Here is a 25,666-nt window from a genome sequence, read left to right as displayed (position 1 = left end):
AACTAAGCTATCTCAGCCCTCTATCCTCACGACACCCAAGAGCTTAAGCTGAGTGGCAGGGAGTGCAGGGAATTAAGCTACACGACGACGACGACAACTCACCACAGTAAACCAAACTAGTCCCACGACAAAATTACAACCTAGACTGCCACCACTAAATGTGATTACTAGTCTATAATATAAAAATGTGTGCACTGTATCTTCAGATTCATTGTTGTATCAATCTGTCATGCAATTAATAGTGGCTTTCACAATCTATCACATAATGGCATGTACACCCTTATATGCACCGAAAAAAATAAAGAATTTTTAAAAATAAATCAAGACACATAAATGAATTTATTTTGAATTACTTTTTCTAAGCTGGACATATTATAAACACGCTATTATTGCCAAAACTGTGAACCACCACCCCACCCCCCCCATTTTATGCATTTTTTTTTATAATTAATGAGAATTTATCTATGTATATGTGACATTGAATTAAAGCCCTTTTTGCCCTCTAAAAATTGGTGTATAATATGTGTTGGTGCAATAAATGAGAGAAATGCAAAATGTGGTTGAACACAAACAGCAAAAAAAAATAAAAAATGGCTTGTGTACTTGAGGGTAAGACAAGCATTTGAAGCTGTGTCCTTAAAGGGTTAAGAACACTTCCCCAAACAGGGCAAACAAACCTCTTCCATGCCACTAACACACATGCCGGCATCTGAATGGAGTGATATCAGTCATTCCCTTCCTATAGTTCCTGGTCATCGATAGCAATGCCGGCTAAGGAGTTACCATAGCAACCACAGTGCATGTGCTGTGGTTGCTATGGGTGGAGAGCAGAAAGATTGCAAGAACAGCTTTAATTAATTATGAAATGAGTTTAGCTCGGTTCTCATAGGGGACCACCTTTAGCTTTCAGGAAGTTAGCCATTAGAGTTGTGTTTAACACTGCAATTGAAGCTTATAAAAAAATTACAATATTTTACATTGCAGGGTTAAAACTAAAGGGCTACTGCACCCAGACCACTCCATTAAGATGAAGTGATCTGTGTTGCTTTAGTGGTGCTTAAATTACAGTTTTTTAAAACAGTTCTTTAAAACACAACTGCTGCTGCTTCCTAAGTACCAGTAGATGGCAGTCCTAAATAATTTCCATGTGATCAAGAACAACTGGGCCCCTGTGCCAAAATTGCCCTGGCCCCCCATGTGTATCATTCTCTCCCCAGCCCCTCCATGTGTTTCATTCTCACTCCTAGCCCCCCACATCTCATTCTCTCTTCCATGCATATCATACAACCCCTCCCCTCTGCCTGGGTGATAATTGAGTCAGGTACTGTATTAACTCAATTATCTCCAGTCAGATACTGTATAAACTCAATTATCTCCAGGTGAAAATGAAAAGACTCCTGGTTTGGGAACCACTGTTTTAGAGCATTATTCATAAGGCAGAAAAAAGGCAAAAATTTATGTATGGTGGAATAACAGTATTACACATATGAAAATGGTACATTCACACAATCCTGGTGATAGTGAACATGACACTTTTTATACATAACTACCAATATCTGTCATGTGTTCTTTCACTATATTTTTGTATCAGGTCATACACAAATTTTATATCAGTTGCATAAACTGAGGCTTTGTTTTTACACTAGCTTATACATATGGGGTTGGGGGTATTCTATGATATACAGGAGGGGGTGACATAACCCCACATCCTTCATACATAGGTGTCAGGTGGGAGCTATTAATGTAAGGATGAAGGAACATTCCACTTTCTTCCCCCTAGCCCTCACCCCTGGGCAGTGGTTGGGTGCAATTTAGTAATATGTGGGGGTAGCCGTATCATTGTCCACCTCAATACCCATGGAATTCAGGTTAGAAGTATTAAAACAAAGGGGGATGACGTGCAATCCTCCACTCCTTAAATAAGAGTCTTATCTACTTTGGTGGTTATGGGTCATTAAGAAAAAAAAATTGTGAAAATAAATCAGACTTTACCTTCAGAATTCTTAAACTTTCTTTACTTCAGCCCAATAAAAGGCCAAGTAAAAAAAAACAAATATTAAAAAACTATAAAACCAAATTGCAAGAAAAAATATGAAAAAGTGAAAAATAACGACTCAATAAAAATTATCTAGCCTGGAAAAGACAGATTAGAAGTATATTTATGGCATAAAAATAACAAAAAAAACGATAGAATTTCTACGAAGTAAATCATTAATCCTGTCCCAAATTATTATCGCTTGGGAGATGATAAAAAAACAACAAAAAATCTCTAATAAAATAATTAAGTCATCTCATCTGATTGTTTTAGAAGATTTTATTGAGGATATCTCTTTAAATAACTGGTCCAAATTTCAATGGACGATTGGAGCTATCCTCCATGAGGATCAAATCCTACCTTTTGCTGATATCCAAGCCAAACTCCTTCTCCCTAATAAAGAACTCTTCTCTTATTTAAGAATTAAAAACTTCTTGAATAAGTTCTTACTTAAAACCTCGCCAAAAATCGATACTCTTATTCAAACCATCTTTAGATATACTAAGGTTAACAAAATTATTTCAAAAGCTACTAATTTGTTATCCAATTTGGATCAACAACCCCTAAAGATACTTGATAATTGGAAAAAGATCCTAAATATTGACATAGCTGAGCAGGAATGGTGTACATCTCTTAAAGATACTCGTAAATATATTCATTGTCAAAATTTAGTTGAATGTCAATATAAGATTATGTATAAATGGTATCGGACTCCATATATATTAAGTAAAATGTATCCAGGTCAAACTCCCCACTGCTGGCGTTGCGGCTATCCAGAGGGAACACTTGTCCATATATGGTGGCATTGTAGTTTAGTTAAAAGTCTTTGGGAATGGTCCTTTGAAATACTTAAATGTTTATTTAATATTACAATTAAAAAAGGCCCGGACATAGCATTGCTACATCTAAATTGGAAACTTTCCTCCACCTCTTCCAAGTGTCTCACAAACCATTGCTTTCTGGCGGTAAAGATAATAATAGCAAGACAATGGAAGTCACATCTTCCTTTCCAGAGGTGTCAGCTTGTCAACCAAATCTTATACCAATTTCGAATGGAAAAAGATTTGCCAGTTTACTCCTTACTTCTCATAAATAGACAAGACCAATACACTAATTGGATTCGAATTTTGGAAAATAAATGAATTATTTCCCTTTTATTCCCCTTTTTTAGATTTAGATGGCTAATTTCACCATGGTGATATTATCTCTTTTTACTTTTTCTTTTTTGATGTTTAGACTGACCATAGCCCTCACTTATTCTCATTTATACTTATCTTGATAACAGCTTTATGAGATAGAACTTATCTTTTTATTAAGATATTCTTAGCTGATTAGTTTAGGAATTATCTTTAACTTATAATTATAAAGCTGTAATAAATGCAAGTTACATGTTTTGTTATTGTCACACGTGTCTTGTCTTGTATGTATACTACACTAATTTTGTTATATGTATAATAAAATGGAAAACTATTTTTCAATAAAAATAACAATGAAAAAAAATAATAGAATTCTCTCTCTCTCTCCTAGTATATTCGCAAAGTCTCAAGATCACTGTAAATCAAGATATTAAAAATTGAACTCCGTGTTAATACATTCAACCTGTAAAGTTTTTTTTCTGCCTGTCAGCACTATATAAATAATATATTAATACTTCCCAACTATTGCAGAATTTAAACAGAAAATGGGTAGTACTAGCGCTAATCTTAGAAGTGCAAAACAAACCGAATGAGCAGCTGAAACACCAATTCTTATCTTAAAAGTAGATCTAGTGGTAAAGTGCTGGTGCAGCGCTATATATTTATACCAATCGTGAATACGTATAAAGTAAATAAACCAACAATACCTCCTAGGTATATACAGAGAGTCCTAAGTAGATATTCAATACCTTGAAAATAAACAAAATATACCGAACATAGTGTAAACTGTGACAATAAAAAAAAGGTTAAAATAAGAGTGAAAAAATTCCCACTCACACTTTAGAGAGCTAATAGTGTATAGCTCAATTTAGTAGCCCATGGGGTCCGTGAAGGCGACCCTATCCCTTCTTTCATACTGGGTGTTCTTTCCTTTGACTCCTAAAATGTTGAAAAGCATATATGGTGCAATACCTTATGGTTCCAATACGGTAAAAAATGAACAAGTTTGTACTTACAGACCCAGAGCCATCCACATCGGCTCTGATCTAGGGTATATGTGGTTAAGGCCCACACGCCTTCTTTAAAAGAGCAGGAACAATGCCAGCAGTGTTATAAAAATATAAATGTACTTTATTTACATAAAACTATGTATGACAATATAAAAACACTGACTAGGCATATAAAAAGTCCAAATAAATAAAGACCGATCTTCTCCAGATTCCAGGACGCGTTTCGCTGTAACAGCTTCTTCAACTGGATATATCAAAAATCGGAAAAGTCTCTATTTCTTCAGTGGGACCGGTTCCTGCTTTTATACCTCTTAAAAAGTCCAATCTTGAGTTCCGAGTCAGTGATTTCGCGGTCATTCACCATGGAAACGGTGACGCCCTGCGGTTCACGTCTCGTTTTCGTTTATTTCCTGGTTTCCGCATCACTTCCGGTCACGTGTCTGTCGGCCGGTACGTCATGCGTTCCACCTTGCGGTTCACTCGGCCGATACCCGAAAGTGTGCAATATGGTAGAATAACAATGGGAGATAGATGTAGAATAATTTTTAAACGCATAAATGTAAAAATCAAGTGAATAGAAGCCTTCTAATTCTGATATCTATTAGAGGAATAGTTAGGTTTACTAATTATGTAGAGAAATCTGAATATACCATATAGAATAAGCTAACATGAGTTAAATATATATATATACGAACTTATATGGCATAGGTGAACTCTAATATAAATAAGCAATTTCATAAATAACCATTACCTAAAACAACAAATGAAATTTTTTTTTATCTGTATAGATAAAATATAACCAATAATATAAAAGAACCTTAAAGACCATGAAAAACTTAAAAAAAAACTTAAATATAGGACGGAATTGAGAACAATGCTCAAATATATTGGAAATAAAACATATATTTATTTTAAAAAATGACACATCTCAAAGTCCGTGTTAAGACCATAAGGGATGAGTGTATTCAATTTAAAAATCCATTCCATCTCGTTCTTGCTCATTTTTGTGTCGAAATTTCCTCCTCTCCAATCTCTTTCTAATTTTTTAATCGCAAAGAATTGGGTACCACCCATTTCACAATTGTGGTGGATTTTCTAGTGAGCTGAGACACTGTGGTTCTCAAAGCCCTTAGTTATATTTCTTCCATGCTCTTCTACTCTTGTATGTAGTGCCCTTGTGTTTTTTCCTATATATTGTAAGCCACAAGGGCACACAATACAATAAATTAGATTGTTAGAGTGACAAGTTAAAAGTTCTTTAATTCGATATTTTGTCCCATCTTTGCTAAAAAAGTGATCTATATGTCTCTTTCTGCTTGAGGTCCTTTTGCATGCTAAGCAGCTTCCACATCCGAAAAAGCCTTTTTCTAAATTTAAAAATGTATTTTTAGTTTTCCTTTCCTTTAAAAAGCTAGATGTAAGAGCTGTACGTAGATTGTTAACTCCTCGATGTATAAATCGTGGTTTTTCTGGAAGGAAGGTCTTTGCTGTGGGATCTTGAAGGAGAATGGGCCAGAATTTAGAGATTATGTTTCTGACTTTATGATTTTGTGTGCTATAATTAAATATAAAGGGAATTGCTTTAATTTCGTTATCCTTTTTTTCTTTATATTTTAAAAGATTTTCTCTGTCCATTGTTTTTATCTCTCTTCTAGCATTCTCCAATTTTATTTCCTCATAGCCTTTCTCTAAAAACTCTTGCTTAATTTTATCTGATTGTGTTTCAAATGTCGTAAGGTCAGTGCAATTCCTGCGAATACGCAGAAATTGTCCTCTAGGGGCATTTTCGAGCCATGGGGCAAAATGGCAACTTTCCCTTCCTATGAAGCTATTTGCTTCCACAGTTTTGAAGTAATTCCTGGTTTTTATATTTCCTTCTTCTATGTATATCTGTAAGTCTAAAAATACGATCTCCGATTTACTCCAATTATTAGTGAGAGTTATACCCCATGTATTGTTGTTAAGATAATTTAAAAATATAATAAGGTCCCTTTCCTCTCCTTCCCAAATAAAGAAGATATCATCAATGTACCGGCCATAGGTGACCAAGTTCTGCCTCCAGCTATGTGGGCCGTAGATAAACTCCTCTTCCCAATGGGCCATAAATAAGTTGGCATAGCTGGGCGCAAACTTGGTCCCCATGGCCGTTCCATTAATCTGAAGATAAAACTCCTCTCCATACCAGAAAAAATTATTGTTAAGGATTAGCTCCATACCTTCCAAGATATATTCTGTTTTTATGCTTTCTTGGTCTGAAAAGTTAGTTAAAAAGAATTTTGCTGCGTTGCATCCATAGTGATGGGGAATATTGCTGTAAAGTGCTGAAACATCACTGGTAACTAAAAAACTATTTGAATTCCAAGCGCATTCTTTTAAAATATTTAAAATCGAGATGGTATCTTTGATATATGAGGTAGTTTTTTTTAACGAGCGGTTGTAAATGAATATCTACATAGTGGGATAGCCTGCTTGATATTGAGTCTATCCCGGCTACTATGGGTCTTCCCGGGGGGTTGTTTACATCTTTATGCACTTTTGGTAAAAAATAAAACACAGGTATTTTCGGATATTTAATATTTAAGAAATCAAATTCTTTTTCATTAAGTATTTTAAGCTCTTTTCCTTTATTAAAATAATTAAAAAAATTCTGGTTCATATTTTTACTGGGATCATAATTTAGTTTTTGGTATGTCTGACCATCTAGTAGTAATCTTTCGGCCTCTTTGCAATATGATTCTTTAGACATTAAAACTATCCCCCCTCCCTTATCTGCCGGTTTGATGACCAAGTTTGTGTCTGATTTTAAATATTTAAGGGTTTGTATTTCTTGCATAGTGAGGTTATGGTTAAAATTGTCTTTCCTCTCCAGTTTTTTGATTTCGGTCATTACCATAGTTTCAAATGTAATCATTTTTTCAGAAATCATTTGTTCAGGATAAAATTACGATTTTTCTTTTAGTTTAGTGTGTCTTATTTCCTCTTCTTGGTTATATTGGTGTTCTATTGGATTTTTAGCGAAGAATTTTTTTTCAAGGTATTGAATATCTACTTAGGACTCTCTGTATATACCTAGGAGGTATTGTTGGTTTATTTACTTTATACGTATTCACGATTGGTATAAATATATTGCAGAATTTAGTTGGTTAATACACAAAATGTATCACAGATGATTAGATGTACTCAGAAAATGGACCTGTTTGTACATGTTTGACTAACTCATTCCTACACTAGCCCACAGAATTACGGGAACAAAGATCAGATGTTCACAAATATTTGTTTAAGATGACCTTCATGATTGGTTTTCTGTCTGCTTTCACAAATAAGATTTTGGTTATAGTTTTTGCTCTTCTATTAAAAGCTGTGCATTTAAATGGATACTGTCACACAGGAGAGAAGAATCATAGAATTGATTTTGTTGTGTTGCTTTCTAACTAACTGAATGACTAATGTGTGCTTACTCTGCTGAAAACTACAGTTAAGCTCATCTTTTGGAGAGCCTCTTTAAAGATTTTACACAAAGGTTAGTGAATTGGTTCTGGATTCAGATGAGGAGGTTTTTTAAATTGTCGCAGAATAATTAGCATTCTTTTTTGTTACGTTTTTCTCTGGCATGAATAGTCAGTTCTGATTGTTTGTTTTAATCAAAATAATGCAATTCTGAGTGCTTCATTGTTTATAGCAAAGCTGTTTAAAATAAGAGAGACTTTACAACTGTATACAACGCATAAGCAACATAGAGCTACATTAGTATTGTACAGAATTTAAGGGTGTGTAAAAAGGAAGAGAGAGAGTATCCACAAGTAAGGCTGCACTCCACGGTCTTCTTAAAAATCAAAATGCTTTATGGGGTATACATTAAAATGATCAACGTTTCAGCCCCACATTGGGCTTTCCTCAGGACCAATATATATATATATATAGGGCTGAAACATTGATCATTCTAATGTATAAGAAGACCGTGGAGTGCAGCCTTACTTGTGGATACCAGGCTTTGGCACCCGGCAAAATATTGAAGATAGCGTGAGTGCAAGGATTCCTTTTGTTATATATATATAATAATATGTAATAATTACATATAAATATATGTAATAATACTTGCATGCTTGTGTTACTTTATCTATTTTGAAGATCAGAACATCTCTTAGGTCAAAGGGAATTCAAATCATGCTTTTTTATGCCTTTATTAAACTCATTGATTCAATATTCACCATCTTTGATACAGCAAACTGTATGAAAATGATTGGGCATAAACTGACGGTACTCACCAACTCTACATCTCAACCACCTCCAGAAGAGGCTGTAATCATAATGGTGCTTAGGTTAAATGCCATAAAACGTACTTGTCCTCAGGAAAGTGTCCTCAGTGCCGTCATTAAATCTGTTGATTTTTTCCATTCCAATGCTTCTCACAGAGAATTAAATTCAGTGCTTCTATATGAGATCCATTTGATTTCATCATGCTGTACATTGAATGTGAAGAGCTTCGAAAAACTAAAGGTCTTCAGTGAGTTGGTACTTATAGTGGCTGTCAATCTAACAGCCACTAGAGGTGTTCTTAAGACACCAGACCAGCATTGCTTTACAATGTCAGACAAAAGGGGCAGCATTAGTTCATGGAAACCTCTTCATTAAGTTGAAGTGGTTATGGTTCTCACTTTAAATTGTATATGAGAAGATTACTTGGTTGTCTCAGTCCTTCTAGGAGCTCACAAATTTGTAAACGGACATAATTTCATCTGAAATGGCAAATGTGACTTACTCCCATATCCTATGGGCTCCATGCCTGCTCTAAATGTATGGTGAATGTCATTAATTATTTCTATATAATTACATTGATAAGATGAAATTATAATGGATCATTATTCCAGCTTTATTGATTACTGCTTCAGACATTTAGCAAATTTCAAACAAAAAGCAATCGATAAACCACTTAAAGCACATTCTAAAGTATTTGCTCAAGTGCAGAACTAACTTCACAAACACCTCTCTGATTTGTTGACATTTACAAGCAACGTTACCAAATCTATACTAAAGATTCTGAAGACTGGAAGCAGTGGCTGCAGCTGCTGGTGCCCTGTAGGACCCAGGTAAGTTGTCAAACCATATTAAATTGGTTTGACTACTTAACGTGAGATGGCACCAAGCCACTCCTGACACCATAACCACTACAGTGAGCTTGGAGCATTAAAGAACCAAACACTGCAATGTTCATATGAAACATTAAAGGTTAATGACAAATGCATCACCTATTAGCATCATTAGAGCTGTCAGATAGTGAAAGGCCTGCGAAAGCGACAGATTTATTTATTTTTTTGTCATTTACAACTTGAATTGGTCTGTCAAGATTTATAATATAAAATTAACAACCAAATTATGACTCGGTTTTAATTTGATAACGTTTTCTGACTTTAGTGGCGTCACCAGCAGTAAAATCATCTGCGAAATTTAGATTGGGATTATGTGTATTGTGATTTATCCCTATTACCAAATTTCATTTGGAAATAATATCCTTAAACAATGCTGAGTACCATGGAACGAATAAAACTGTGATTGAGAAATCCTGCTGGGTTTTACATTTTCACTTGTATCATTATATTGTCAAAGTATAAACAGAATTTGAGTAATAACCTGTTTTTGTTAGCAATATAGGCAGTACGTATTAATGTTTAACCACAGTGCAAATACCTCACCAATTGGTGGGAGACTCTAAAAAAACCTTCCACACTAGCTTTCTATGCGTCTTTGTTTTACAGACAGAGTCAGAAATGAAGTTGCCTTTATTGATTCTAGTATTGGCCCTTTTCATTCAGAAGAATCATTTGGCCACTGTTAACAGGTAACATTTGCTGTATTTTAATTGGCTATGGCTGCCAAAATAGAATGTTAGAGAAAAGCTTCTCAAACATCGTTATGTGGTGAAAACTTTCTTTTTGGTTCTTTCTCAGTCACCACTTCCATTGGATCTGTAAGCTTGTCTCTCAACCTTTCTCAACCTTTCTATACCTAAGCACTCTCTGTTACTTTCCATGTCTTTAATCCAATTCATGTTACTGAGGCTTTGTCTTTTGTATCTGTCTAACCCCATGTATTGCTTCCGTCATAAGTCAGAGCTACTCAAAAACAATTCCAGAAAATATGGGCACCATGGGAAGATAGCCCCTTGAGTTAGAGACACCCAGTAGACCTAAGGCCCAGAAGATAGCTAAACAAATGGATGCAGCTCCTCGGCAACTAAATCTCAATGGTGGTTGCAGGGCTAAACACCCCTCTAGTGGCTGTCTTCCTGATTTGTTTATTAAATCAAATACTGCTCAACGAGAGCATTTGGTTGGAGCAGTGCAGCGTTTTGCAGTGCATGCGCACTAGCCTCCCAATGCTTCCCCATGGAGAAGCATTTAATTGGCTGAAATCATCAATCCTATTGATATCAATCAGGCAGGAAGCTGGGGCAGCTGTGACAAGACCAGCATGGTGAGGAAGTATAGGCAAGTAAGAACTACCTTTTAAAATCTCACAGGGGGGAAGGAGGGTGGATACACTTAAATAGGTAGGGTAACACTACAGCGTACATACCGGTATTTGTATTCCTAACGCTATAGTGTTCAGGGGCTTTTTGTTAATCAATATCTAATGATTGTCACCACTATCAATGGGGCTACATATATATATATATATATATATATATATATATATATATATACACCCTTTCATAGTGGTGAAAATATATTTATAAAATAAATCTTAAAGGGTTATTCACTAAGCACGGAATTCTAGTAAATTAAATCTGAATGGCAAAATTGATTCTAAAGTAACCCTATTAATGCTTTTGTAAAAATATAAAGCCAATGTGTAGTTTTAATTTTGTTTTCCTATCTGTAATTGTAAATAAAAATATTTTAAAATGTTTATAAAAGGTATAACACGGTCATATATGTACTGTAAATATATAGTTAAACAATTGTAAATCCATGTTTTAAGCAAAGGTTAATTTTGACATGATTGTGACGTCATGGCTTCTTCTTTCTACAAGAGAGCCAGGGATGGACCCAGCAAGAAAGAATAGGGAGAAAAGTGACTTTTTGTGGCAACCTTCTTATTCTGTTTAATTTTTTATTTGATTTTATTGTGTGGTATGTAGATACATAAGGACAACATTCAAACCATATCAAACCAAATTTTATATATGAATCTTAATATACAAAGAACAAATATCAGCATTAACATTCATACATTGTTCCAAACTAAGATGGGCAATAGATTGTCCATGCTGAGTGTTAAAAATCAAAGAGCATAAAACAGAGGAAGTCGCTTAGATATGGGGACACACCTAGTTAAAGGGTCACATCACTGCTGAAATAAAAATTACTGTTTACTAGATCTATTCCCAATGAAAACACACATGCATTAATTATGTATTTTACATTTGGGGTATATCCAAAACAATTGCAGGAGCTTCAAGTCTCTTGCCTGTAGCCTTTGCAGGCCCTCCCTTTCTTCCCCAGCCCACACTTTCTGTGGCTGTCCAATCACAAAGTTCCCAATGTAGCTCAATGAGAAGTCTTTGCAAGGCAGGTGCTGTGGACAATTGCTGCCTCTTGAGTTTGGCTCCACTGAGCTAACCAAACCCAGAAGTAACAGGGCCAATTGTTTAATTGACAGCCATGGGGGTGTCACAAGTTTAATTTATAAAAGTGTAAATTTTTGTTGAAATCTGCACTTTTTGTAATATGAACAAAAGACACACATTTCAAACATAAAGCATTTCAGTAAGCAAAAGTGTTTTAGCAGTCTGGTGTGTCCCTTTAAGTATGCAACATAATAAACATAAAAACAAACAAATACTAACTTCTAAATAAATAGAAGAAGCAGTGGTTTCTTCTTCAGTTTGCTCTAATGACATCGATCAGAATAGTCTGTATCCCAAGGATGTGGTACTGTGGCATGTAAGGCTGACCTTCAGCTAGAAGGCTTTAAAAATATAAATCCAGTCATCCTTTGAAAGATTGCTTGATATCAAGGCATGTCATGGCTCTGTAGCTACATAACAGCCATTTTGGCCTAATCTCATCACTGGTGCCTCCGACTGTGAGTCTCATTGTGCTGAATGCCATTATGATTCTGGTTGACCCACACCAGAACACAGAGAGGTTAGTCAGTAAGTTGGGTCTTTGAATTCGATATGGAATAGGCAAAGGTGGAAGTGCAGCCACCTCTCCTACACTAACTGTATGCTAGGCCACAGGTCCGAAGTAAAATCACAGAATCCTCAAAAAGCTCTACAAAAACATTTATAATACTTGTTTGTTGGTTTGCTTTAAAAAAAAAAAAAAAAACAGAGTCTTTGCAGATTTGTATATAATGTCCAAGCTATCTTTGTAGCGGAAACTGGAAAATCTGCTCACGAGCTCCAAATTGTCCTGCTACTCTAGATGGCTGTCGGACCCACCTCCCCAAGGGGCAATTTTATGTTAAATAATTTGGGTTTTGACTCGTATCTATGTTTCCTCACATAGTCCTGCTGGACTAAAATAGAACACCCATTAAAGTAGTGAGGTGCATTCCCTGTATACAACTACAGAGTTTTTTACTGAATGCTAGATAGAGGTCTATGTTTATGAAGATAGCGAGACTATGAAGAGATGGCTTGTTTGCGTGTCACTGTGTTTTTCAGGTTCCAATGCTTACTTGATTGAGTGATTTATTTTCTCAGGAGTGACCAGGTGTTAAATGTTCGTCCACGGACTGACGCTCATGTTGACGTTATAAAGAATATCACCTCCATGCCAGAGGTAGTAGAGCATTTACATGTATTTTACTGTGTTAGTTTATATAGGCCTCAATGTAATTATTTTGGATAATCTTTCAAATGATCACAATCTGTTAGAAAAACTTTTCAAATGATTTATCTACAGAAGTCACCATTAAAGTCTATGGGAATTTGAGTAGATACATTATTTGCAATGTTTGTTATCATTTTAATAGCGTATCCAAATGAAATAAATTGAGGCCATGATGTCATTTACATGTGTTCCTCAAGTGTTAAATGTATTGCATTTCCAGCATCCTAAACTATACCTATAAATTGGAACAGTCAATTAATTAGTTAAGGCAGTTTTACTTTGATATATTAAATGAACATAGAGAAAGCATTGGATTGGCTGAAATCGGCAAGGAGGTGGGACAATGGTGGGACCAGACGCCGGCTTGGCCAATCAGCACCTCCTTATAGACATGCATTGGAGAATTTAGCGTCTCAATGCAGAGCGTGGAGACCCTGAACAGCAGTGCACAGTGTGCAGCACTGACCCATGAAGCACCTCCAGGGGCCATCTGAGGAGTGCCCAGAGGAGGTATCCCTAGGGGGCAATGTAAACACTGCCTTTTCTCTGAAAATGCCTGAAGGTAATAATTATACTCACCAGAAAAACTACATTAAGATGTAGTTGTTCTGGTGACTATTGTGTCCCTTTAAATCTTACTCACATGTTACTGGGTATTTTGTACAGAGAGCTCTGAAGAAACAACAAATAATGGAGTTTTCACATACATAATGATACATCCTCTTCTCAACCTCATAAACAGAGATATAACACGTTTTAAAGATTCTTATGCAAAGAAAATTGGCTTTAAAGTGTCATGTTGATACAGATCCTTGCTCCTTCGCTATTGTAAACAGTATACAGACACTCTTCACTTATTGATCGGGTTCCTACGACCCGGTCGTAGAATGAATTGGTCGGTAAGTGAGGAGTTAAGGGATTCCCTGCTCTGGTGCATTCGTCTATGTTCGGGGAAACGTCCCCGAACATAGACGAACGCACCAGAGCAGGGAACCCCTCTAATCTATGTTCGGGGGAATTTCCCCGAACATAGATTTGAGGGATTTCTTGCTCTGGCGCGCTTGTCTATGTTCGGGGAAACTTAGACCGTTGTAAAACAGGTATTTCGCTAAATGAGGACCACCTGTAGAAGCGATTTCTGGGGAGAGTAGCACAAGGTAAATAAAGAACACTCCTCCGTAACAGTTTGTTTGATGTTCAGAGTGAAATCATTGCTGCATGATATATACGATTGTTGTTCTGGGTATTGCAAAAATTGTACACTAAGGGGGGGCGGGGCCGGGCCGCCGGGCCGACTGGCAGCCATCTGCTTAGGCTCCAGCACCGAGCCTACTAAAACACCGTAAAGAGACATTACCGACCGTGTCAAGGACGGATTGTCCCTCTCCACTCAATAGAGAACAACCCCAGCTTTAACCAGATACCTGGAAGATGCCTGCAGCAACCGGGATGTGCTAAAACAGCTACCCTCGGCCTTCTTGCCACCATAAGCCTCTATGCAAGCGGCCGCCGAGGATGAACAAACGACTCGGAGACACATCCAAAGGAGACACCAGGGTGAGAGACAGACGCCCTGCAAGAGGTACCAGCACACAAAGAGACCTGCTCCGGCCCCGGGCTCGGCCCCGCTTCCCCCCCTGGCCGGCGGGGGTCATCCCGGCCGCATGGCGGCAGCCCACACAATGGCGGGAGCTCCCGCGTTGGTCCCACGCTGACCGCCTGAACTGGCAAAGGCTGCCTGAAACACAGCCCGCCAGCAGACACCAATATGGATGAAGAGGGAGGCCTCCGTCCACTCAGATGGGGAAATGATCAGACGCCGCCCTGGGGGCCCCGACGGCTGCTGTCTTACGGAAGGACCCCTGAGCAACCAACCCCCCTCCCGAGGGAAGATATGGACCCGGCCTCTGGGTTCGGGGGTGGCCCAGAGGAACTATGCCCCCGACACCGTGAGTCCTGTGGGACGGGAACACACCAGCCTTTCCGGTATACCGGTCGCCGTGAGAGGGTGGACCCAGTCCCAAGTATGTGGCCGGCGCTCAGTGGGGTGTGAGGGCCCAGACGCTTCACAGATGCATCTGGGGTGCTGGGGAGGTGCAGGAGACGGATGGGACGAGGACTCTTGGTGGGGGGTCTGTAAGACCAATCCGGACTCTGAGTGCCCACGGAACCTTGGGGCATCATGCGGGGGAGCTGGATATGACTTGGGGAGGACTGACGGAGGATGGACGGCCTAAAGGGCCCACAACGGCAGGTGTGGGATCGGCCCTCACCTGGGGTAACGAACTTTGCTCCACTCAGTCCACACCATGTAAAGACACTGTTTAGTCTGGCCATGATTAAATAACAAAGCTCTGTTCGACAGTTCACAGACTTAATTTCCACGTTTGCATTTATTTTTCAAAGTTGAGATGGAACGGTCAAGCCCCTGATAAGGCCACTGGAACTCATTCACTGAATCACAGGAAGCTGATAAGGCCCTGGATAATAGTTTTTGTTATTCTGAAGCTCGATTCAGCTTTGCTAAGGCTACATATGCCATTGTTTCCTTATGTTAATTATGCTTAGTTCAAATTATGACCATGCTATTTACATCTCAAAAGCCCCCTAGGGCCTCCGCTTGAGACCGTTTACTATTATTATTTTCGTTGCCTAGATAACCAGACGGATGTAAAACATGATGTAGGTTAAAATGCTAACATATCCCAATAGGAAGACGCAAGCTATACGTATAGCTACACGACATTAACTATTTAAATTTCGAAAGTCCCCTAGGGCCTCCGCTTAAGGCAGTTTATTTTTGTTGACTAGATAACCAGATGGATACAAAACATGATGTAGGTTAAAATGCTAACATAGCCCAACAGGAAGACGCACGCCACACATGTAGCTACACGTCACTATTACTGCGGCCACACCAGCTCACCAAAGGCTTTTCTTAAACGCCTAGATTACACACTTATTACTGCATTAAGACAGTTGACTGATGGGATACTCCAGCCGCATATGATTACTGTAACACATGTTTAAGCGGATGTGAGCTCATGTACCATGCATACAGTTTTTGCACTATTAGTTTTCTATACGTTTTTATTAAGACACATATGTATAAGATACATACCCATGAAGCTTCACGCTCACAGGCAGCTAGCGTAGCATGATACATCTGTTCATTATGCGCAGTCTGTGCTGAAATATGTACAAATGCATTTCTGCAAAGTTTATATATGTTTATATGTACTGAGTAATACGCCTCTGCGCAGGTGATATTCTGCATTAACCATTTTAAACCGATAATTTAGCCTCTGCGCAGGCGACTGTTTGCTTTCATAAAAAACGGTCCGATATGAGAACTCTAGACATGATACCAATAAACATATTTAAAACAAAAATTGTACACTAAGTAGACTTGTGCATACACACATTTTGCCCTTCTCTAATCATTGCTCTGAGTGCGATATTTACATCATCAAATGTCACACGTGTCCACTGCATCTTAGCTAGGGATGTGTCAAGCTCTTACTCCACCTTATTAAGCAGCACGTCTGTTGTCACAAATGTACCAAAAGGGTACAATTATCACTTCATCTTAATGAATAGGTTGTGGCACAAAGACTGACTCTATTCCTTTTTTCAAATCTTCTAAACTAATTAAAAATACATTTTTAGGTTATCCTGTGGAAACCGGACTCTTCTGATCATATAGTAAAGAACAATGAAGTCCATTTCTATGTCAATGTGTCTGCAGTTGATGAAGTGAAGACCCAGTTGGATAAATCTGGATTTACCTACACGTAAATGATCCATGACTTGCAACTGCAATATTGACCTACCTGAATGTTATATTTTTTTCTATCGCAACTTTTTCTCGTTATTGTCCAAATACATGTTTTTGTTATATTCAGGGTCCTTGTTGAAGATGCACAAAGTCTAATTGAACAGCAAACATTCAATGATTCTGTTGGTCAACGCAGCAGTGGGTCCTATTATGAACAGTATCACAGCCTAGATGATGTAAGACCTTTTTACAATATTGCAGACATATCTACATGGTATGGTACATAGCAGAAATGGCTATCAATGGCAACTGAGCTGCTTATGAACTACTGTTTGATTCTCAGTCAGATTTCCACAAATAGTCATATTGCAATAAAAGAAGATATATAGGCTACCTAATGAATTGGTTTATTGATTCGAAAGAACCAATTTCTGATCCCTCACAAGCTGGAAAATATATATGTTTTCAATATGAAAGTTTACTAAGGTTTATATAAAAAGAGATAGAATGCAAAGACTTGCAGCTTACTGGATGCAATAACATTATGTAGTGATTTACATTTAGTCGAATGCTATATGTAGAGTACAGAAGTACAAAAATAAATCAAAATGATATAGTGGGCAACAAGTAAGATAGAGAAAGGAGCAGAAGACAGGGGATAGGGTATGAGTGGATTCCAATATGGTTTCCTTTTCCTTGCAATTGTCTTACATTTCAGTACCACACATCACATAGATATACGTGCAACATTGTTTCAAAACATGAGTGTTATAATATACAGGAATATTGTGACAAACACATTCATGTGCGTCCCATTATCACTAAGGATTTATTTTTCTTAAGGCCACATTTGAACGCACCTCCAGCATACAATGTCAATAATAGCTTTGATCAATAATGCTTATAACTCATGCTAACATGTAATGCCATCATCATAAACCCAGTTTGTCCAAGGAAGGTGTCCCACAATTTGCAAACTTTCTTTGTTGTTTTGTTACCACGGCCCTGTATAAACATCATATGTTCATATGAACACATCAGAGGACTCTACGTCTGCGGCTACCGTGGGTAATCTCCAATTCCTCGCAATTAGTGTGTTTTCTGCTATCAGCATAGGAAATATAAGTTTTAAGCTATGTTTAAGTAAATGCATAGGCAGCATAAACAGCAAATAGGATTCAACAGTGGGTGGAAGGTTTACCCCTGTTTTATTGTATAACATTGTATGTACTCTCGACCAGTACATCGATATCAGTGGGCAGCTACTACACACATCTAGTAGTGCCTGTGTCTAACTGACATTTATAACATTTCCTATTCCCTTTACCCATGATGTGAATTAGCCTAGCTTGGACCAGATACCATCTATATATTATTTTCATTCAAGTTCTATGTGAGTTGCTTATAAATGTGAAACTCAAAGGCTAACTCGGGCCAAAAAAACAAGGCGTAAGTGTATGTGGGCCGCACAAAAAAAATAAAATAAAGAGTTTGTCCTAGACCAACACAAACTAAAATTACTTGTATCCTTCTCCTGCAAACAATATTTAATCCTGGGTACATATATATAATTCACTCAAAAGCTTCACCTCAAGTTACTTACTATCTCAGTAGTAATGCCACTGTCTGAAGTGTCCGCTCCGCTAGTTCCCTCAGTGCTTCTGCAAACTGCAGTCTCAGCCAGGTAGGTAGACACACTGTCCTCACCGCTCGCTCCCTAGTCCCTCTGTAATCTCCAGGCAGAGTAATGAGTGGCTGCACACTCCACTCCGCTCGCTTCAACCCCCTTCCATCCATGTCTGTTTCCCTCACACACAAGTTCACTCACTATCAGGCACACACACACACACACACACACACACACACACACACAACTCACTCATTAGCAGACACACACAAAGCTCACTCACTAGCAGCCACATACACACACAAGTTTACTCACTATCAGGCACACACACAAGTTCAGTCACTAACAGGCACAAACAAACAGGTTCACTCACTATCAGGCACACACAAACAGGTTCACTCACTATCAGGCACACACAGACACACTTAAGTTCACTCAATAGCAAGCACACACACACACAAAAGTTCACTCATTAGCAGGCACACACACCTACACACATACACACAAAAGCTCACTCACTTGCAGCCACATACACACACACAGTCATGGCTGAAGCTTACCTGGCACTTGTAGGTGAAGTTGCCATTTTGTGACCTCTTCCTCCCAGAGAGGTCAGCAACGTGCGTGTGGGGGCGGAGCTTGTGCGCTGGAGCGGGGCTTGCATTCGGGGATGGGGCTTGCGGCAGAAATTGAGGTAAATAGTGCAGGGAGACTGACAGGTCTCTTTCCGGCTGCATTGCGCATTGCCTAATTGCGGCCGCACCAGCCCCCAGCTCCTACCTCTTTACTCCACTCAAACTGATAGAAGCTGGCACAGTCCGAGGGGAAAATCATTTAAATAACATTAGCCTGATGATCAGGGCTGTCTGCTCGGCCTCAGGTGCCGTGGCCCACCGGAAAAAAATTCCGGATGGCCAGTCCAGCCCTGTTCACAACTCAAATTTTTGCTCTTCTCCAATAAAAATGTGTGCTTTGGCTCTACCTGGACTGAACTGAATTTTGATATCAACTGCAAAATGTTTAACTTACATATATAAGAAAACAAAGCATCATATGATTAAAAGGTTAAAGGACCACTATAGTTCCAGAAAAAACAAGCTTGTTTTCCTGGCACTATAGTGTTAATAGGTCCCCCCCCCCCCCACCCTCATGGCCCCCCTCCCGCCGGGCTCTGGGGGGAGGAAGGGGTTAAAGGCATTACCTTTCTCCAGCGCTGGGCTCCCTTGGTGCTGGGGACTCTCCTCCCTCTTCCGTCGCATGCGCTACAAGAGCCGCGCGCGCATTCAGTCAGTCCATAGGAAAACATTCTCAATGCTTTCCTATAGACGCTGGCGTCTTCTCACTGTGAAAGGCACAGAGAGAAGCGCGGAAGCGCCTGTCAATGAGACAGCCACTAGAGGCTGGATTAACCCATATGTAGACATAGCAGTTTCTCTGAAACTGCTATGTTTACAGCAGGCAGGGTTAAACATAGATGGACCTGGCACCCATACCACTTCATTAAGATGAAGTGGTCTGGGTGCCTATACAAGTTATAGAGGATTTTCAATCTTGCATTTACTAGTGTAATTTTCCTTTTATTCTATAAAAGACATCAAAAATGTTTTTGTTTTTTTTCATGTTAGATTTACTACTGGATGGAGCAAATGGCAGAGAAAAATCCTGACATGGTGGAGAAATTTAACATTGGATTTTCATTTGAGAACCGACCCCTTCAGGTGTTAAAGGTAGCGCACAATTATTGAGTTACTATAAATGTAAACTTTTGAAAGTCATTTACAGCTATCTGGCACTGGTATTGAGGTTAAACTGCCAATAACCCTCCAGCATGCTTGAGATATGAAAATACATCTAAAAATGTGCAACCCATAAGAAACAAAGCCGTATTTAAAGTAGTGTGCAATGATCACAGTTTAAGGATTATTATTGTGATTTCGATACATAGTAGATTTTGGTACATGTGGACCTTTTGTTTTGATTTATCTCATAAACTGCTAGCCAATTTGAAAAGAAATAATACAGCATTATAATGATATATAACTTTTTCCAGATATCGGGAAAAAAAGGAGAGGAAGAGGAAGCGAAAGGCACAAAAATTGCAATCTGGATTGACTGCGGGATACATGCAAGGGAGTGGATTTCCCCAGCATTTTGCATGTGGTTTGTAGGACACGTAAGTACCATAACGCGGTTTTGATTTGTAGAAGTATTACTATATATTTGAAATTATACCCAGCAAGTGAAACACTTTCAAAGATTAACCATAATATTGCACAGCAGACATTTCAATGTATCATAAGAGTTCTTAAATATAGGTACCGTTGTGACCATGGTAGTTCCACAAGTGGTGCTCAGGTGTATTTTCCTACTATGACTGTAAGGTAGCAACTTTAACCATGGCGCACCAGAGTTTTGTAAAGCAGACTAAAGTGAGTGCCATTTGCAAAACTTATCTTGAATGACTTGAAATAATCAAATATCTTTTTTTTTTTAAATAAACATCTTGCCATGTTGTTAAATCTTTTAATAATCGAAATACTAAAGTGCCCTTTATTCTTTTTAATGTTTCATATTTAGGCTGTAGGGTTCTATGGGACTGATAAAACCATGACGAAGCTACTGAAATATATTGATTTTTATGTTTTACCAGTAATGAATGTTGATGGCTATCACTACACATGGACAACTGTAAGTATTTTACACATTAAACAGAAACAGGCACGCCATGCTTTGTTGCATTCAGAATAATTTATTAAATAACAGGTTATTCAGGATTTCTTACGTTACATGGCGTCCAAATGGGGGTGGACCAAAAAACTGTTTTATAAAAAATAAACAATTGATAACAATAACAATAAAACTAATAACAATTAAAAAGTGATCCTGTGGTTGGCTGAATGGTATACATTTAAAAAGGATAGGGAATTAAACTAGGGCTCCTGCACATACTGTATATACTCGAGTATAAGTCGACCCGAATATAAGTCGAGACCCCTAATTTTACCCCCAAAAACTGGGAAAACTTATTGACTCGAGTATAAGACTAGGGTGGGAAATGTATCAGCTACTGGTAAATTTCTAAATAAAATTAGATCCCCCAAAAATTATATTAATTGAATATTTATTTACAGTGTGTGTATATAATGAATGCAGTGTCTGTGTGTGATTGCAGTGTGTGTGTATGAGTGCAGTGTCTGTGTGTATGAGTGCAGTGTGTGTGTGTGTATGAGTGCAGTGTGTGTGTGTGTGTGTGAGTGCAGTGTGTGTGTGTGTATGAATGCAGTGTGTGTGTGTATGAATGCAGTGTGTGTGTGTGTATGAATGCAGTGTGTGTGTATGAATGCAGTGTGTGTGTGTATGAATGCAGTGTGTGTGTATGAATGCAGTGTGTGTGTATGAGTGCAGTGTGTGTGTGTATGAGTGCAGTGTGTGTGTGTGTATGAGTGCAGTGTGTGTGTGTGTATGAGCGCAGTGTGTGTGTGTATGAATGCAGTTTGTGTGTGTGTATGAGTGCAGTGTGTGTGTGTGATGCAGAGTGTGTTTGTGTATGTGATGCAGAGCCTTGGTGGGGGGTGGGCATTTTTATTATTTTTTTGTCCATAACATTATTATTATTTTATTATTTTTTTAATATTGTTATTATTTTAATATTTCTTTTTATATATAATTTAAATTATTATTTATATTTGTATTCGTCCCTGTAACGGACCGTTTCAGCATATGAGGGGTTAAAATCCGTTTAGGCGATAATCCCCTTTAGATGGACCAGCAGCTACCATAAGCACCAACTTCCCGAACTCCCAAACTGCACGAATTCACCAACTCTCGAACAGCAGACACACTAACCCTGGAAGCAGCCGAACAGGAAAAGCAATACGAACAGCTTACACTCCTGGCAGTCGGCATACAGTCCCCTTTCCCCCCAAGAAAGAGACACACTCCAGCTTCAGGGTTAAACAGCAACAACACTGATTTATTCACACACAGGCTTATATGAGATTCTCCCATGCAAGGGAGGGGTTTACAGTACACCAATCCAGTTTAAGGTACAACCCACACATCTCCTCCCTCCAACATATCTGTTAACACAATTAACAGGGACATAGTTTTACCCAAGTTTTGGATGTACCCTAAATACTTGGGGTACATCCACAAATCCAATATCTCCAGATAGCCCTAGTCTGGAGGAACAACATATGTTAAAATCAGCCCATTCGGATAAACGGTTCGGGAGTTATGGGACTTTAAAGTATTGACCGACCGCATGGGTAAAGTATCCGAAAACAGTTCCATGCATTTTGGCCCTGCGGTCGGTCACAAACAGGTGAATGAAACATACGAATTACTGGTGTTATAGAGACTAAGGGGAGTTCGTATGAATCCCCTAGTTCGTACGTTTCTTTCTACCGAACGGCGGGCCGTTCGGTAGTTTCCCCACGAAATCCTGGAAGTCTGGAGGTCTCAGCGGTGTTTGCCTAGTCGAGTGTCCGATTTCAGTTCCAGACACTCGACGGCAAAACACCGCTGTTCGGTAGTTAAAGATGGCCGCCGCCACGTGTTAGTTTCCTGAATGGCGGCCACCCAGAGGACAAAGACCACACTGCACTGATTGCCAATTACCCGTTTGCAACAATGTTGCAAACGGTAATTGGAGGCACACTTAGTCCTGGGTGGTCTGGTTGTTCGGTAGTTTCCTCAATACAAGGAATGGAGTGATTCTACCGAACAATCAGATGAAGGCTGCATATATATATAACCCAGGTTAACTGCATACATAAATACATATACAATATACAGGCAGTACAATAGAATATACTTCACAGTCTTAAAGGGACAGTAGTCCCAAAATGTCCATCGCTGATTTTAAAGGGCCAGTAGCAGCAATATAAATCATTACATGCCCAAATATAGTCTTTAAAGTGCAATATGTCCAGGGGCCATAGTCAGCGGGCAGGAGGCTAGCAACCAGGCTTCTCCAGTTCACAGTGGCGAAGTTGGTTTCGCCACAATTCTCCCCTTTACCAATTAGACTAACAGGGTATCTGACCTCCTGCCGGTCAGTGCCCTGGTTAGTCCAGCAACCCACCCACAAAACAGAAGTAGTAGAGCAGCCCACCCATAATAAACAGTTACTACCTCTGGGTGAGGGAGAATCTGGTCTGGGTTCAGGTGCCTCACCACGGCTGTGAGGGGGACTGGTAGGCTGCCTTGGTGGGTTGCTGAGGGGGCCGAGACCAGCAGTATTCTGTCCTGTTGCCAGCACTACCATGGGAGTAGTCTGGTGGGAGCCTGGTTGCTGGAGACCGACTGTCTCCCCTTTAGATATACCGCTCTGTGTCTGGGGGACAGGACCGACCGTCCCTACCCCTGGTGCTGTAAGTGCAGAGACTACGGTCCCATCTGCACAGATGTGGGGCTTAACATCTCCCCTTGGTGGGTTAGGCTGCCGCTGTAGAGAGGGTGTAACAAGCTCCTCTCTCTGGACGGTAAACTGCCGCTGGGGAGGGGGGTTAGCAGGCTCCTCTCCCTGCCACTCTCTCTGCTGGTGGAAAGGGGGACCAGCTGTCTCCCCTTTCATTCTCTTGTCCGGCTGCTGGGGTGCGAGACTGACTGTCTCTGCTCCCTGCAGGACACACTGCCGCTGGGGGGGATGGACGACACCATCAGCTCCCTGGGGTACACACTGCCGCTGGGGAGGGAGGACGCTGCTCTCCTCTCCCTTCGCTTCACACTGCCTTCTTGGCATATCACTTTGCTGCTGGGGGGCAGGAACAACAACCTCTGCCCCCTGTAACTCAGCCTGCCGCTGGGGAGGAAGGACTGTACCTTCGGCTCCCTGGGACACACACGGCTGCTGGGGAGGATGGACGACACCATCAGCTCCCTGGGGCACACACTGCCGCTGGGGAGGGCGGACGCTGCTCTCCTCTCCCTTCACTTCACACTGCCTTCTTGGCATATCACTTTGCTGCTGGGGGGCAGGAACAACAACCTCTGCCCCCTGTAACTCAGCCTGCCGCTGGGGAGGAAGGACTGCACCTTCGGCTCCCTGGGACGCACACGGCTGCTGGGGAGGATGGACGACACCATCAGCTCCCTGGGGCACACACTGCCGCTGGGGAGGGAGGACGCTGCTCTCCTCTCCCTTCACTTCACACTGCCTTCTTGGCATATCACTTTGCTGCTGGGGGGCAGGAACAACAACCTCTGCCCCCTGTAACTCAGCCTGCTGCTGGGGAGGAAGGACTGCACCTTCGGCTCCCTGGGACACACACGGCTGCTGGGGAGGATGGACGACACCATCAGCTCCCTGGGGCACACACTGCCGCTGGGGAGGGAGGACGCTGCTCTCCTCTCCCTTCGCTTCACACTGCCTTCTTGGCATATCACTTTGCTGCTGGGGGGCAGGAACAACTACCTCTGCCCCCTGTAACTCGGCCTGCCGCTGGGGAGGAAGGACTGCACCTTCGGCTCCCTGGGGCACACACGGCCGCTGGGGAGGATGGACGACACCATCAGCTCCCTGGGGTACACCTTTGAGTCCCCGAAACGGACTCTGCCGCCGGATAGGGCGACCGATACCCTTGGCTGGATCTGCCATGAACCGCAGGTACTCATCTACGTGTCTACTCACGAGCTGCACGTATTTCTCCGGGGGGTTGGGTCCGAAGAAAATCAGTCGTGATCTCAGCTCTTTGTCAAACTCCTCCTGCGTGTAGCTGGGTGCCATGCTTGCTCTGCTGCAGTTGGTTCCTTGTAGATAGGGGCGCTGTACGGGTACTGGCGTTGCCCTCACTTTGTAATCCAGGAATGGTGTTGTCTGTAGCTGTCCCTCTGGTTGTAGGAACGATCCCGCCGCTTGCCACCAATTGTAACGGACCGTTTCAGCATAAAAGGGAATAAAATCCGTTTAGGCGATAATCCCCTTTTCTAGAGACAGGCACAGCTACTGCAGAACACCAAACTCCCGAACTGGATACAAGATAACACTCCGAACTGGAACAGCTGAACAAGAAAAGCATACAATCCGCTTACACTCCTGGCAGTCGGCATACAGTCCCCTTTCCCCCCAAGAAAGAGACACACTCCAGCTTCAGGGTTAAACAGCAACAACACTGATTTATTCACACACAGGCTTATATGAGATTCTCCCATGCAAGGGAGGGGTTTACAGTACACCAATCCAGTTTAAGGTACAACCCACACATCTCCTCCCTCCAACATATCTGTTAACACAATT

The 25,666-nt window shown here is 40.2% G+C and overlaps 1 protein-coding gene across 1 annotated transcript in view; it reads left to right on the top strand.

Moving 5' to 3' along the window:
- Positions 1-7,532: 7,532 nt before the first annotated feature.
- The window catches only part of CPB2 (carboxypeptidase B2), a 34,696-nt gene continuing 16,562 nt past the window's right edge, over positions 7,533-25,666 (top strand). Inside the window, exons 1-8 of the mRNA XM_063425998.1 lie at positions 7,533-7,701; positions 9,935-10,017; positions 12,892-12,970; positions 16,691-16,815; positions 16,927-17,035; positions 20,052-20,153; positions 20,477-20,599; positions 21,004-21,114. Coding sequence (XP_063282068.1) covers positions 9,947-10,017; positions 12,892-12,970; positions 16,691-16,815; positions 16,927-17,035; positions 20,052-20,153; positions 20,477-20,599; positions 21,004-21,114 — 720 coding nt within the window. The 5' untranslated portion in view covers positions 7,533-7,701; positions 9,935-9,946. The remainder of the gene's footprint in view (positions 7,702-9,934; positions 10,018-12,891; positions 12,971-16,690; positions 16,816-16,926; positions 17,036-20,051; positions 20,154-20,476; positions 20,600-21,003; positions 21,115-25,666) is intronic.

The sequence above is a fragment of the Pelobates fuscus genome, chromosome 1 (genome assembly GCF_036172605.1).
Source record: "Pelobates fuscus isolate aPelFus1 chromosome 1, aPelFus1.pri, whole genome shotgun sequence".
Classification (NCBI taxonomy): domain Eukaryota; kingdom Metazoa; phylum Chordata; class Amphibia; order Anura; family Pelobatidae; genus Pelobates; species Pelobates fuscus.
This window is presented reverse-complemented; position numbering and strand designations above follow the sequence as displayed.